We start from the raw sequence: 12,146 nt of genomic DNA, 5'->3' as shown, positions 1-12,146 counted from the left end.
ATCTGTAACGATATAACCCATTTTAATTAACTGCCAGTTGATACACATAATTTGAGATGTACTGAAATGCCTCTTTAAGACCATTATTTTGCATGGCCTGGTGCTGTGTTACCTCTGCTGAAAAAAAGTTTGCTTTACTATAAAAAGTTTATACAAAGTTGTAAAGTGACATTTGCTGAAAAAAATCCTGGAAACTTTCATGCGTGTACAAACTTCTATGTGGAAAATGTCTGTGTATAAGGGAGCAATTAAATGATCAAAACTGACAGTAAAGACATTTATAATGTTACAAAAGGTTTCTATTTCAAATAAACACTGTTTTTTTTTTTTACTTTCTATTTATCAAAAAATCCTGAAAAAAAGTATTTGCAGTTTCCACAAAAATATTAAGCAGCTGTTTTTAACATTGACAATAAGGAATGTTTCTTGAGCACTAAATCAGCATATTAGAATGATTTCTGGAGGATCATGTGACACAACACTGGAGTAAAGATGTTGAAAATTCAGCTTTGCCATCAAATTATAAAAATATTTCACAATATTACTGTTTTTACTGTATTTTTGATCAAATAAATGCAGCCTTGGTGAGCATAAGAGACTTCGTTCAGTAACATTTTAAGGGTGTGTTCACACTTGTCATGTTTGGTTCGATTAAAACAAACCCTGGTGCGATTGCTCTGTTAGTGCGGTTCATTTATAAATGTGTGAACGCTGCCATCCGAACCCTGGTGCGCACCAAACAAGCGGACCGAGACCGCTGAAAAGATGGGTCTCGGTCCGCTTCCAAACGAACTCTGGTGCAGTTTGAATGATATATGAATGCAACACGGACCAAAGACATGTAAGCGAACCAAAAACAGGAAGATGAAACCCTAAAAATGACAGAATCCTCACGCATATCTTTTTTTCTCGTCATAGTCGCGAGTTTACTCATCACGGGCATCAGACGCGTGTCTCCACGCAGCAGATCGTTTGTGTGTGTGGCGAAGGGATTCCCGCCACTGTTTTGACTACTTTACACATTTTATAATCTCTTCACGAGTTCCCAGCTTGCCAAAATACCATCACAACAAGTGCGTTTACCTCACCACACAGCATTGTTTTGGATGTTCGGTAAGTTCCATCTCAAAATAGGTAATACATCATAAAATCCGACCAATCAGGTTGTGAACATATCCCTATGCCTTTAGGTTCGGTATCTTTTGGTTCGGTGATAAAATTGCCAATATGAATGCTAATCGGACCAGAACTAAATATTTTTTTTTTTTTTTTTTGGTCCGGACCAAACGAACCGAACTACAAGTGTGAACGCACCCTAAAAATCTTACCGACCGCAAACTTTTGATGGCAGTGTATATCTAGTTTTACTGTGTGAAAGTCCCACTACATTTTTTTTTTCTGCTAATGTCACATTAGGGGCTCTATAGGCTTTTGTCACTAAAATCAGTAAAAAATATATTTAAACTTAAACTCATTGCAGGAAGTGATTCAACGCCACCTCCTATCAACAAGATGTCCCCTGTAACTAACCGATTTGAAGGCATCCCACAACAACAAAGGTGAACCATCTTCTTTCAAACTTCTCTAACATAGCAAATAAAACAATCCAAACAAAACTGATTAAAAATTAAATTCACACAAGAAAGGCCAAATCTAGCGCAAGTTTTGTAGAATGAGCTTGATCTATATTTAGAACTATATTTGCATTAGAAAGGTCAGCAAACTTTAGACTGCAAATTTATACTTGGCCTTTCGTGTTTCATTTGAATATGTCCATGTAACTTTGTCATTGTGTATTTGGGAATGCAAAACAGTTCTCTTTTATACATCATGGCTGATTTTACAGAGCGTGCAAACATGTTATCGGACATTTCTTTGAACTTTACATATGTTCCATATTTCTAGTCTCAACACCACAAAGCCCACACTTGGTCCACGGGTCCTTCCCAAACTACCTCAGAAGGGTAGGTGACATGCTTTCTGCCTGTGAATATTGCAATGGTATAACATCTTAATGTTTTTCATTTAATTCATTTAGTCAGTTATTTGCATTCAAGTATGTATTTTAATTTAATTTAGTTTGTTTAAAGCTGACAGTATATCTTTTCCTACCCACTATTACAGTACAGTTAGATGTATAACTTGAATGAAAAATGTTTCACAAAAAATTTCTATATATTTTATATAGAATAATTTATAACACTTTTCACAATAAATATTGTTTCACAGCAGCACAAAATGAAACTTCTTTAAAAGCAAAAACATTTCTTGAAAGCTTTATAGATGAAGATATAGATATTTATGAACACTTAGAAATAAATTACATTTTTAATCACTAATTTTATGCACTGTTAAAACTAACAAAAGTAAAGAAAAAAAGAAACCTCATATATGTGACCCAACATCTTGTGAGGGAAATATTTCCTCATATTTGTCTTCCAAAATAGCCTTAAACTATATCTGCTGACATTATTTTGTTTTCAATAGTTGCCCTGCGTAAGATAGACACCATCCATCACCCATCAATGGACAAAACCAACCAGCCTCCTGAACCTGTGCTGTTCCAGAAGGTTCTGCAGAGTTCAGACACCCCACAGAAAGTTCCATTAGCTGATAGACCTCAACCTGGAGATATACCTCCTAAACCACAGCCTTCAGAATTACCCCCTAAACCAGGAGAACTACCTCCAAAGCCTCAGCTGTCCGACCTCCCCCCTAAACCCCAGCTGGGTGACCTACCACCTAAACCTCAGTTGAAAGATCTACCACCCAAGCCCCAACTGACAGAGATCTCCCCACCCAAACCTATAACCACTGAGGTCCTCCACAAACCTCCTCCTGGAGAAGTGGCTCCAAAGCCCCAACCACCAGATACTCCAACAATCATCCAACAAGGTGAACTGTCACCTCAGCCTGTCCAGTCTAGTGAAGACACCAATGGAAGTCCAACATCTGCACAGGAGACACCTGTACCGCTGCCCCGGAAAATAAATCCAGTGAGGATTTAGTCTCAATGGTTGTTTACACGACACCGTTTTCAACTAAAAACGGAAAATTTTTTATGCATTTTTGGCCATTTATTTACACAGCAATGCCGTTTTGGGGGCCTGAAAACGCATACTTTTTTTTTTTTTTTTTTTTTTTTTTGAAAACGATACCCATGTAAACAACAAAAACACGAATTTGTGAAAACGGTGACGTCACGTGTATTACGTGTTCAGTCTATAGGCTTATAGTACAGTATTTATGTACAAAATGACATCGCCAACTTCTGTCCTGACTGGCATGCATAACAGCGTTTTTAGTCGTTTTTGTGGATCCATGTGAACGGGGATTGTTCGGACAACTTTGTCATGTGTACACAAAAACGCAAAAGGAAAAACTTTTCCGTTTTTAGTACATCATTGTTGTGTAAACACCCTCAGAAGCTTCAGATAAGTACATGGGAGTCAATAACAAGGTGCTTTTAACAAATTATCTTACTATCTGTCTTGCATTTTTTTTTTTTTTTTCAGATTAAAAGTAAAATGCGAAGGGTGAAGACCATCTATGATTGTCAGGCGGATAACGATGATGAGCTCACTTTCGTTGAGGGTGAGGTCATCATAGTAACCGGGGAAGAAGATCAGGAGTGGTGGGTAAGTGTCCCAACAAAGCATGAGACTTGAGAAGCAACAAATTCTTGAAATGTTTGACAGACGTTACAATGTTTTGACTTAATGTTTTCTGAAATAGTTCCTGTAGTTCACGGCTGTATAATAGTACAAGGTTTGTTAGCCACATTACAGTTCAATATCACATCACCACATTTTTTCTGATCTTATTTTGGTTACAACGATCTTATTTTGTAAATTTTTGCATTGACAAAGAATCAAAACGATTCAATTCACAATTTACTGGGTTGATTTAAAATGATATTTGCAAATTCAGAACAGTTAAATTGTGAATTCTGAATAATTCAATTCCAATATATTCACTATATGATTCATTTCAATACTTTCCCTGTCCCAAGAAACTACTTCAGGCTGTTTATTGTACCAAAAATAAACACATTACCTACAGAACATGAACAGAACAAGAACATACAGGTTACCTGAAAACAACCAAAAGTACAAACTGTGTCTCTTAAGGATGAAAACCTGAAGAATTGCTTGACGAACTCTTTAAATATACCTGTACATGTTCTAACCATGGTACAAGCTGAATTGTTCTGGCCATTGAATTATTGAAAATTAATCGGTAATCTTTACCACCTCTGGTGTGCACTTAATTTTCAGTAAATCAACAGCTCATCTTCAATTATTCCTTACTTGATTTAGAGCCACATTCTGATTGTAACCTTTCTTTTTTGTCCTCAGATTGGGCACATCGAGGGGCAGCCAGAGAGGAAAGGTGTATTTCCCATGTCTTTTGTTCATATCTTGTCTGATTGACACACAAATGTTGGTTCTCCACCTCCCACCCAGCGCAATACCTCTGGCTATGGGACGCACTTGACTTAGCTGCTGAATCAACAATGCAAGTTTTAAGAAGATTGAACCACAATGAAAAACACATCACCATACCATCGTCAGAGACAGAGTGTAAATAAAATGTCTAACTGTACCGCTGTTATCCGTACCGTTTTATAAAGCCTGCCGCACAACGGCTAGACTGCACCCACTTAAAAGACCAGCACTTTCCCTCCACTATTACTGATACTGTATCTCTGTATATAAGATTGTACATAAATGTGTGCGTGTGTTTCACACAAGGATGAGTGTGTGATTTTTGTGTAAATGTAGAAACTTGTGTTGGTCTGAAAAGTAAATTTGTGAACTTGTACTCTACCTGCCAGTAAGTTACAGCTGGGGCCAGTTTTGTTCAAATAAGTTTTATTAACATGTCCATTGTTGCTATCATCTATAGCAGGGACAGATAGACTTCTCTTCCTGATGGAACAACTGGACTTTACGTCGGTTTTCAGTTACGTGTTTTTACCTTCACATTTCCTAACACCACTAAAGCATGTCAGAGTGAAATGTTAATTTGTGTTTGCTGTTCTTCGTTCTTGCTACCAAGTGTAAAACAATTAACCTGTGCAATGCATACACCATTACCTGCATCAACAGGTTGTTCCAATGTGATCCCATATCAGTGTTTTATCCACACAAGTACATTTACTACAGTCTTACTGAAGGACAGCGCTCTGTGATACAGTGGTGTTCCATAAACACAAAGGTCACCCTTTGTCATCTTTAATATTGTTTTGAGAGGTCTTGGATACTTGAAGTACTTTTGAAAATAGGGAAGTTGTTTACTCTGTTTATAGATGTTATATTTTCAAGTAATAGACATGGATGTACTGTATTGTAATTGGGATTTATGCTACTTTCATCCATGCTGCCAGTGACCCTTGTTTTAGCTCAAGAATGGTTTCATTAGCTGCTCAAATTCTCAAGGACTATGACAACCATAGTTTCTAATGTGAGATTTGAACAATCTTGCATGTTCATTTACTTTGAGGCAACAATCATGGTTCTCTCTCTTGTCAGCATTATGGCAAAGACTCCATGTGGTAGAGCCATTTCTCAATTTAAATGAGCACTGTATGAAGTCAAAGTTGGCACAGTTGCAGTTTGAGTAATTTTACTCTTTGAAATAAATATTCACCCCTTTGGCTGCATTTACCTAGGATTCAATGTGGAGGTGTAGGGAGAGGTCTGGTGGTCTACAAGTTTCTTTTTGACTGCAGATTTTAAGGACGGTGTCCACTGTCTGAACATGTTCCTCACCATTCCATTATCAATAAAATGGCTTCATGTTAAACAAGACTCCAAGTCTCTCATGTGTCAAGTTATTAAGTTGCTACAATCTAAACCGCATCTTCTACAAGTGGACTCAAAGACAACATGCATGACCAACTGAAGCGAAAACTTAAATTTATTTGCAGTCCAGCAACAAATTAATGCATCTTCAGCTATACCAAACCTCATATTGGGCCCCACAGTCAGTTTAAACAACCCAATACACCAGCAACGCATTTAAAAAGAGACTTCACTTTAAGGCAACATAAAGTGTTTTTCCATAAAACTATACAAAAATGCTTAATGCTTAAAGAGACAACTTAAAGAGAACCTTTTTGGCTCACATACCAGACTGCTGGTAAATTATAAAAGGGACAAAATATCAACTCATTTTGATACAGGAGCTTTTTGTGATGTCTTTTTGGCTTGGTCCACCTTCTCCACAGATTTGATGACCCCAACAGCAACAGTCTGTTTTAAATCCCTTACAGCAAATCGACCTGACAGGAAAAAGTAGTGAACTTAAAACATGGCTTTTTTTCAGCAGTATTTTGAGCACTTAAATTCTGTGCCTTACCCAGAGGTGGATAATGAAAGAAGCTCTCCACACATAGGGGTTTGTTTGGGATGAGTTTGACTGTGGCACCATCTCCTGACATCAGGTACTGGGGCCAGTCCTCCAGTTTCTTGCCCGTACGTCGATCTAGCTTCTCCCTCAGCTCAGAAAAACGACAGGAAACATGGGTCGTGTGGCAGTCAAGTACAGGGGAGTAACCAACCTTGATTTTGCCTGGGTGGTTCAGCATTATGATCTATAGAAATGCACAAGAGAATCAGTTACTGGTTTGTCAGCCAGAGTTCAATCCAGAGGTTAAAACCAGTATAGCTACCTGAGCAATAAAACTGTTGACATCTGACGGCGGGTCCTGCTGTGAATTTCCTGCTACATCACCTCTCCGAAGATTTTTTACAGACACATTTTTGATGTTGAAGCCCACATTGTGGCCAGGGAGGGCAGTCTGAAGCCCCTGGTGATGCATCTCAATGGACTTGACCTCTGCAGTCAACTTTGCTGGCGAGAAGGTCAGAACCATTCCAGGCTTCAAGACCCCAGTCTCAATCTTACCCACAGGGACTGTGCCAACACCTGGGGGGCAATCATAGCAGATGTCCAGAGTGCCAACCAAAAGGGTTTTAAATTGAGACCTTACCCACTTGGCAGTTTTACCTACCACCAATCTTGTAGACATCTTGTAGGGGAAGGCGCAGTGGCTTGCTTGCATTACGGACTGGGGGAAGTAGGGAATCGAGCACCTCCAATAAGGTTCGACCATTTGAATGGCCTTCTTTCCTCTTGAGCTTCCACCCTTTGAACCATGGCATCTGAAACAGAACACAAGCAGTTGAGATCAGCAGCTCTGTATCAAGGGTGTGCAGTCCTGATCCTGGAGATCTACCATTCTCCAAAGTTCAGCTCCAACCCTGATCAAACACCTGAACCAGCTAATGAAGATCTTCAGGAGCATGTGTTAATTACAGACAGGTGTGTTGGAGCTAAACTCTGCAGGTAGGTAGTACTCCAGGAACAAGATTTAGGCTCCCTTTTCTAGATCTTAATGGGGTGCTGAGAGTGGAATCACCTTCTGAGAAGGAGCAATCATGTTCTCACCACTCCAGCCAGAAACGGGTATGAAAGGTACAGCACTGATCTCAAAGCCAATCTTCTTAATGAACACAGAAACATTCTTCACCACCTCATCGTAACGTTTCTGGCTGAATGGTGGCTCAGTCAGGTCCATTTTGTTAATGCAGACCATGAGCTGTTTGACCCCAAGTGTGTAAGCCAGCAGAGCATGCTCTCTTGTCTGACCATTGCGAGAAATCCCAGCCTCAAATTCACCCTTTGCAGCGGAGACGATCAGTAGAGCAGCATCAGCCTAAAAGAAAGATTGCCATTTCATTCAACTTGGTTGTATAGGCAATACAGAAGATAAACACTCAACAGGTCAAAATCTGAATTGCATCAATACCTGTGAGGTCCCTGTGATCATGTTCTTGATGAAGTCACGATGGCCAGGTGCATCAATTATGGTAAAAGTGTATTTCTGGGTGTTGAATTTCAGCAGGGAAATGTCAATTGTAATGCCACGTTCCCTTTCTGCTTTCAATTTGTCCAGCACCCAGGCATACTTGAAGGAACTCTTTCCCATCTTCAAAAGGAGGAAAAGAGTGAAAATCTAACACCTGAACAATCATAATAGGTCATTCAATTTAATACTAACCTGGGTTGCAGCCTTCTCATATTTTTCAATAGTTCTATGGTCAATTCCTCCACATTTGTAGACCAGATGACCAGTAGTTGTAGATTTACCACTGTCTACATGGCCAATGATGACCAAGTTAACATGGACCCTTTCTTTGCCCATATTATAGTTAAAGTTTTAGACAACAACTACAGAATTTCAAACGTATGTCTTGTTTCTAGCGTGACTTCAAACCACAGTGTATGTAATAACCAAAGGGAACGATTAAGTATGAATGATGATTGAGTCCTGGTGTGATCAATAACCGCTGGAATAAAGACCACGCCCGCAATTAACTAGAATAGCCTGTAGCTAGCCTACTCTATTATAAAAATAACATTGTGGATTATCCATATCCATAATTTACTCCCAACAATAGATATATACTGCAATTTATTATTTCTCTTAAATCAAAATAAATAGTTATCTTCTTGTAACTATAGCATTCACATTGTTTCTATCATTTATCATCTTTTTTTCTCAACTGCAGTGGCCAAGTGCCATTTTTATTCCACTATAGCTAGTAATAAATAATGTAGCCTATTATCTTGCTCTCATTTCAGGTTCGTATTAAACTTAATGATAAAAAAAGTGTGATTAACGGGAGAAAACGATCGTTTTGACACGTGGCTAGTTGCTGCCGTTTTATTCTGATTGACTGTGAGGTTTTTGAAGTTTTTTTTATTTTATTAAAATAATTAAAAAGACACAAGGGCTGGGAATGTAATGAATGGTATGGGAAAAATAGGTATATTTTAAACAAGTATAAAAATTTAAATGTCCATGTTTTCTATTACTTGAAACCTAGCCCGGTTAGTAGAATATATTTGTGGCGGAAAATTGTATCAAAGTTTCAAGTATAGTTTGTCACGTGAATATGACATTATATGTGATTAAAAAAAAAAAAAAAAAAAAACTGGCAGCATTTCCAAGTTTACATAACAGGAATGAGTTCATCCATCAGGTGTGTCGCTTATGCGACGCAAGTTGACCGGCAGGGGTCGCGTTGAATACAACTAGGCTAAATTAACTTTAGTTATATTAAAACAAATCATCGTGTGTCTATTGCACACGGGACTATATAGTATTTAAAGTCGTGTACTTGGTATTCATATCATATGATAATGTGTGATGCTTGATTTGGGCGTTTGGTTAAAATAAATGCAAGAAGCACAATGACGTTTTATTAACCCGGAAATAACAGTCGGTAAGACAGCTGAGAGAGCGAGAGCGAGAGAGCCTCAGATATAGAGAAGGAGAGAGAGAGAGATCTAAAGCCTTCTCCCTGGAGCTTACAGCGTGCTACCTGGACTCCATACGTTTTTTTCATCGCTTTACATTCAAAGGTGCGTTTTCGTTCCTCTCTTATGTCTTTATGCTGCATGTACGGCGCTTTATTGTGTATATTCATAACTCTGAATGCATTGGTGCTGTAGTACAGCATGTGACTGAGCGGTGTGCTTTCAGCACGATGGCACCCGTGGCCATCCGTTGTTTGAAAGCGTATAAGCAGGAACAAATGAAACATAAGTGCATGACAGTGTTTAAATGCATTTATGGGTGTAAAAAAGTAGAGCAGCTTTGTGTCATACAATGCAATGCAGTGTAACTTCTGCTATGCATTGTGCAACATAGGGAGGACCAACACTTTTCATAAGCAGAAATGGATATTGCTGTTCTGTTTCCATTGTCATGGAAAACCTTGAAATGTCAGGATATTTTAAAATTGTGATTTACAGGTTAGGAAAAGTCATGGGATTTTATTTGTATCTTAAAAACACATGGAAATGTCTATAGTTATTACACATTTTCTAGTCATGCTCAGGTCTACAATATTTAATTGGCTAGAAATGTCTATAAAATGATTTGTAAAATCCTTGAACAATCATGGAAATTCATTAGTCAAAGGTATGGGAACGCTGTGCATCCAGCTGATGCTTTTGCAGAGATTCCAAGTGGGTACTGTATATTGTAATGTAGTGCTCAAGTGTAGTGCACTAAATGTCCACTGTAACTAGATGTCATTTATCCATGTGCAGTTTAATGAAAGTACTTGCAAAACATTTTCTGTTTCAAAACTGATTAAGATGTGTGTTTGATTGCGTGTATTGATTTGCCTAATTAAAATCGTTGGTTTGATGTATGCTTTTATTAGTATGCAAAATAAAATTTGCAATAGCAATGTCATGTTCTGCAGTAAAGTCATGCAGTTTATACAATTTCCTTCTTTTCCTTCAAAAAGTCATATTAATGCAACATATCTAGTATTGGTGTGGCATAGAGCGCTGGATTGTGCGATTGTATATTCCTAGCTCATCTTTGCCCATCTGAGATCAATCACGAATCCTGATGAATATAGTCTTATCCCTTTAGAAACCTCCTCATTTATTACGATCATATACCAGTGGATATATATCTGTCGTCATAGTTATTCATGTGCAGCTACTGAGTTCGATTCGACACTGTTTGATTAACATCTTATCACCTCTCTTTCCCTTTCCTTTTATGGTATGTAGTGTAGGTGAGGCTTGAAGTCAAGCATACAGGAAGACTCTAATGTGGTGGTTTCTGACACTTTATGTGCTGGTGCCGTAGCCTGTATTTTAAGTCATGGCCAGAGTGAGATGGGTTCTTAATGTGTAACCTGTTTGTTTGTGTAGGAGGATGTTGCCTGCTGGGATTGCATTTTAGATCACTGTAGTGCATCAGGGAGTAAATTGGATGGATCATCATTTATGTAAGTTTGATGAAAATATAATGGGCTTGGTGATGATATAATCTGACATAATATAGACACATAAAAAAAATAAATAAAAAAAAAATCAGCAAAGATGCATTAAAATGATCAGAAGTAAGACATTTATAATGCTACTTTTTTTTCTATTTCAAATAAATGCTTTTCTTTTGAACTTTGTTCATCAAAGAATCACAATCACGGTTTCCAAAATATTTATCAGCACAACTGTTTTTATTGATGATGATAAGAAATGTTTCTTGAGCAGCAAATCAGCATATTAGAATGATTTCTGAATGATAATGTGACACTGAAGACTGGAGTAATGATACTGAAAATTCAGCTTTGAAATCACAGGAATAAATAAAAAATAAGTAATTTAAAATATATTCAAATAGAAAAGTTATTTTAAATTGCAATAATATTACTGTTTTTACTTTATCTTTGATCAAGTAACTTGATAAAGACATTTTTCCAAAACTTGGACCGTTGCAGGCACTGCTTTGCCTGCATGTCAGACCATGAGGGGTAAACATTGTGGGTCTGCCTGTTTAAAATAAAAGTACTCGTAATCCACTTCTGTATCTGACATGGAAGTGGTAGGTGTGTGCGTTAGTGTTTGTTTGTTTGAGAGAGGACTGCCTTAGTAAGCATTTAGATTAATGGTATACAATTGTATTTAACAGTCCACAACTGAAGAAGCTTTAGATGAATTGTGACCTTAACTGTATTAAAGGGACCATATGTGAGAATTTTCATGTATTTATTGCTTTTTTTGTTGCCCATGTGTGAACACCTTATAATGAAACTTAAAAAACAAGACATACCCCAACTTCCTAGATTGTTTATTAAAGCCTATAGACTGATTTTATGTATTACTCTGGATGTTTTTGCTGGGAAAATTAAAAGGATGTGATGTTTACGTGCGCTCCCGAGAGCCTCTCCTCCGTTCAATGACGCGTGAAATGAATGCTTATACAATGTTCAGGATAATGCCGAAAGAGCCATTCTGTACTGTAATGTCAATGTGTCATGCAAACAAAAGGGATTAATTCAAACTATAGTCTCACATAGTCAGATCTAACTAGTCTATAGTCTCAAAAATACTTTTTAATCATACTTTAATGCAATTTTAATCACCTCATCTGTTGACATGATGTTTGTGAATTGCAGAGCTGGTGTAAACATACAGTATCCACATCGCTACGATCAGATGCTTTCTTAACTGCTGTTTTGTCATTTTTGTTGTGTGCTTATTTTGTTATTGTGAGGAAAGCACGCAGCACGTATTTACATATTCATCGAAAGGTCTCTCTCAGCACT

The 12,146-nt window shown here is 37.7% G+C and overlaps 3 protein-coding genes across 8 annotated transcripts in view; 2 read left to right on the top strand and 1 right to left on the bottom strand.

The window, feature by feature from the left end:
- asap1b (ArfGAP with SH3 domain, ankyrin repeat and PH domain 1b) overlaps positions 1-5,813 on the top strand; it is a 92,758-nt gene extending 86,945 nt beyond the window's left edge. For all 4 annotated transcript variants that reach the window (XM_051882732.1, XM_051882729.1, XM_051882731.1 and 1 more), the window contains 5 exons: positions 1,481-1,559; positions 1,906-1,964; positions 2,488-2,996; positions 3,516-3,638; positions 4,359-5,813. In XM_051882732.1, coding sequence (XP_051738692.1) covers positions 1,481-1,559; positions 1,906-1,964; positions 2,488-2,996; positions 3,516-3,638; positions 4,359-4,433 — 845 coding nt within the window. In that variant the 3' untranslated portion in view covers positions 4,434-5,813. The remainder of the gene's footprint in view (positions 1-1,480; positions 1,560-1,905; positions 1,965-2,487; positions 2,997-3,515; positions 3,639-4,358) is intronic.
- Positions 5,814-5,904: 91 nt separating this feature from the next.
- eef1a1l3 (eukaryotic translation elongation factor 1 alpha 1, like 3) lies at positions 5,905-8,305 on the bottom strand. The gene is made up of 7 exons (XM_051882743.1): positions 8,069-8,305; positions 7,817-7,996; positions 7,427-7,723; positions 7,019-7,169; positions 6,677-6,933; positions 6,364-6,598; positions 5,905-6,286 (listed from the first exon to the last, which is right to left on the bottom strand). The coding sequence occupies exons 1-7, from the start codon at positions 8,210-8,212 to the stop codon at positions 6,174-6,176; spliced, it is 1,377 nt and encodes a 458-aa protein (XP_051738703.1). The 5' UTR covers positions 8,213-8,305; the 3' UTR covers positions 5,905-6,173.
- A 202-nt stretch (positions 8,306-8,507) lies between these two features.
- The window catches only part of fam49bb (family with sequence similarity 49 member Bb), a 57,664-nt gene continuing 54,025 nt past the window's right edge, over positions 8,508-12,146 (top strand). The window contains exons 1-2 of one of the 3 annotated variants that reach the window (XM_051882753.1): positions 9,116-9,435; positions 10,750-10,826. The gene's annotated coding sequence lies outside the window, so the exon portion shown is untranslated. Of the gene's footprint in view, positions 8,653-9,115; positions 9,436-10,749; positions 10,827-12,146 lie in introns of those variants that run through there. The other 2 variants (XM_051882755.1, XM_051882752.1) reach the window with 2 other exon arrangements.

This window comes from Ctenopharyngodon idella, chromosome 23, assembly GCF_019924925.1.
Source record: "Ctenopharyngodon idella isolate HZGC_01 chromosome 23, HZGC01, whole genome shotgun sequence".
Lineage (NCBI taxonomy): Eukaryota > Metazoa > Chordata > Actinopteri > Cypriniformes > Xenocyprididae > Ctenopharyngodon > Ctenopharyngodon idella.
This window is presented reverse-complemented; position numbering and strand designations above follow the sequence as displayed.

Bases quoted from the DNA above. Each gene is read 5' to 3' on its own strand.
- eef1a1l3 (XM_051882743.1), bottom strand. From the start codon at position 8,212: ATGGGCAAAGAAAGGGTCCATGTTAACTTGGTCATCATTGGCCATGTA. The intron at 7,997-8,068 runs GTTAGTATTAAA...CTCCTTTTGAAG, and splicing joins ATGAGAAGGCTGCAACCCAG to ATGGGAAAGAGTTCCTTCAA. The intron at 7,170-7,426 runs GTGATTCCACTC...GTTCTGTTTCAG, and splicing joins TGATTGCTCCTTCTCAGAAG to ATGCCATGGTTCAAAGGGTG.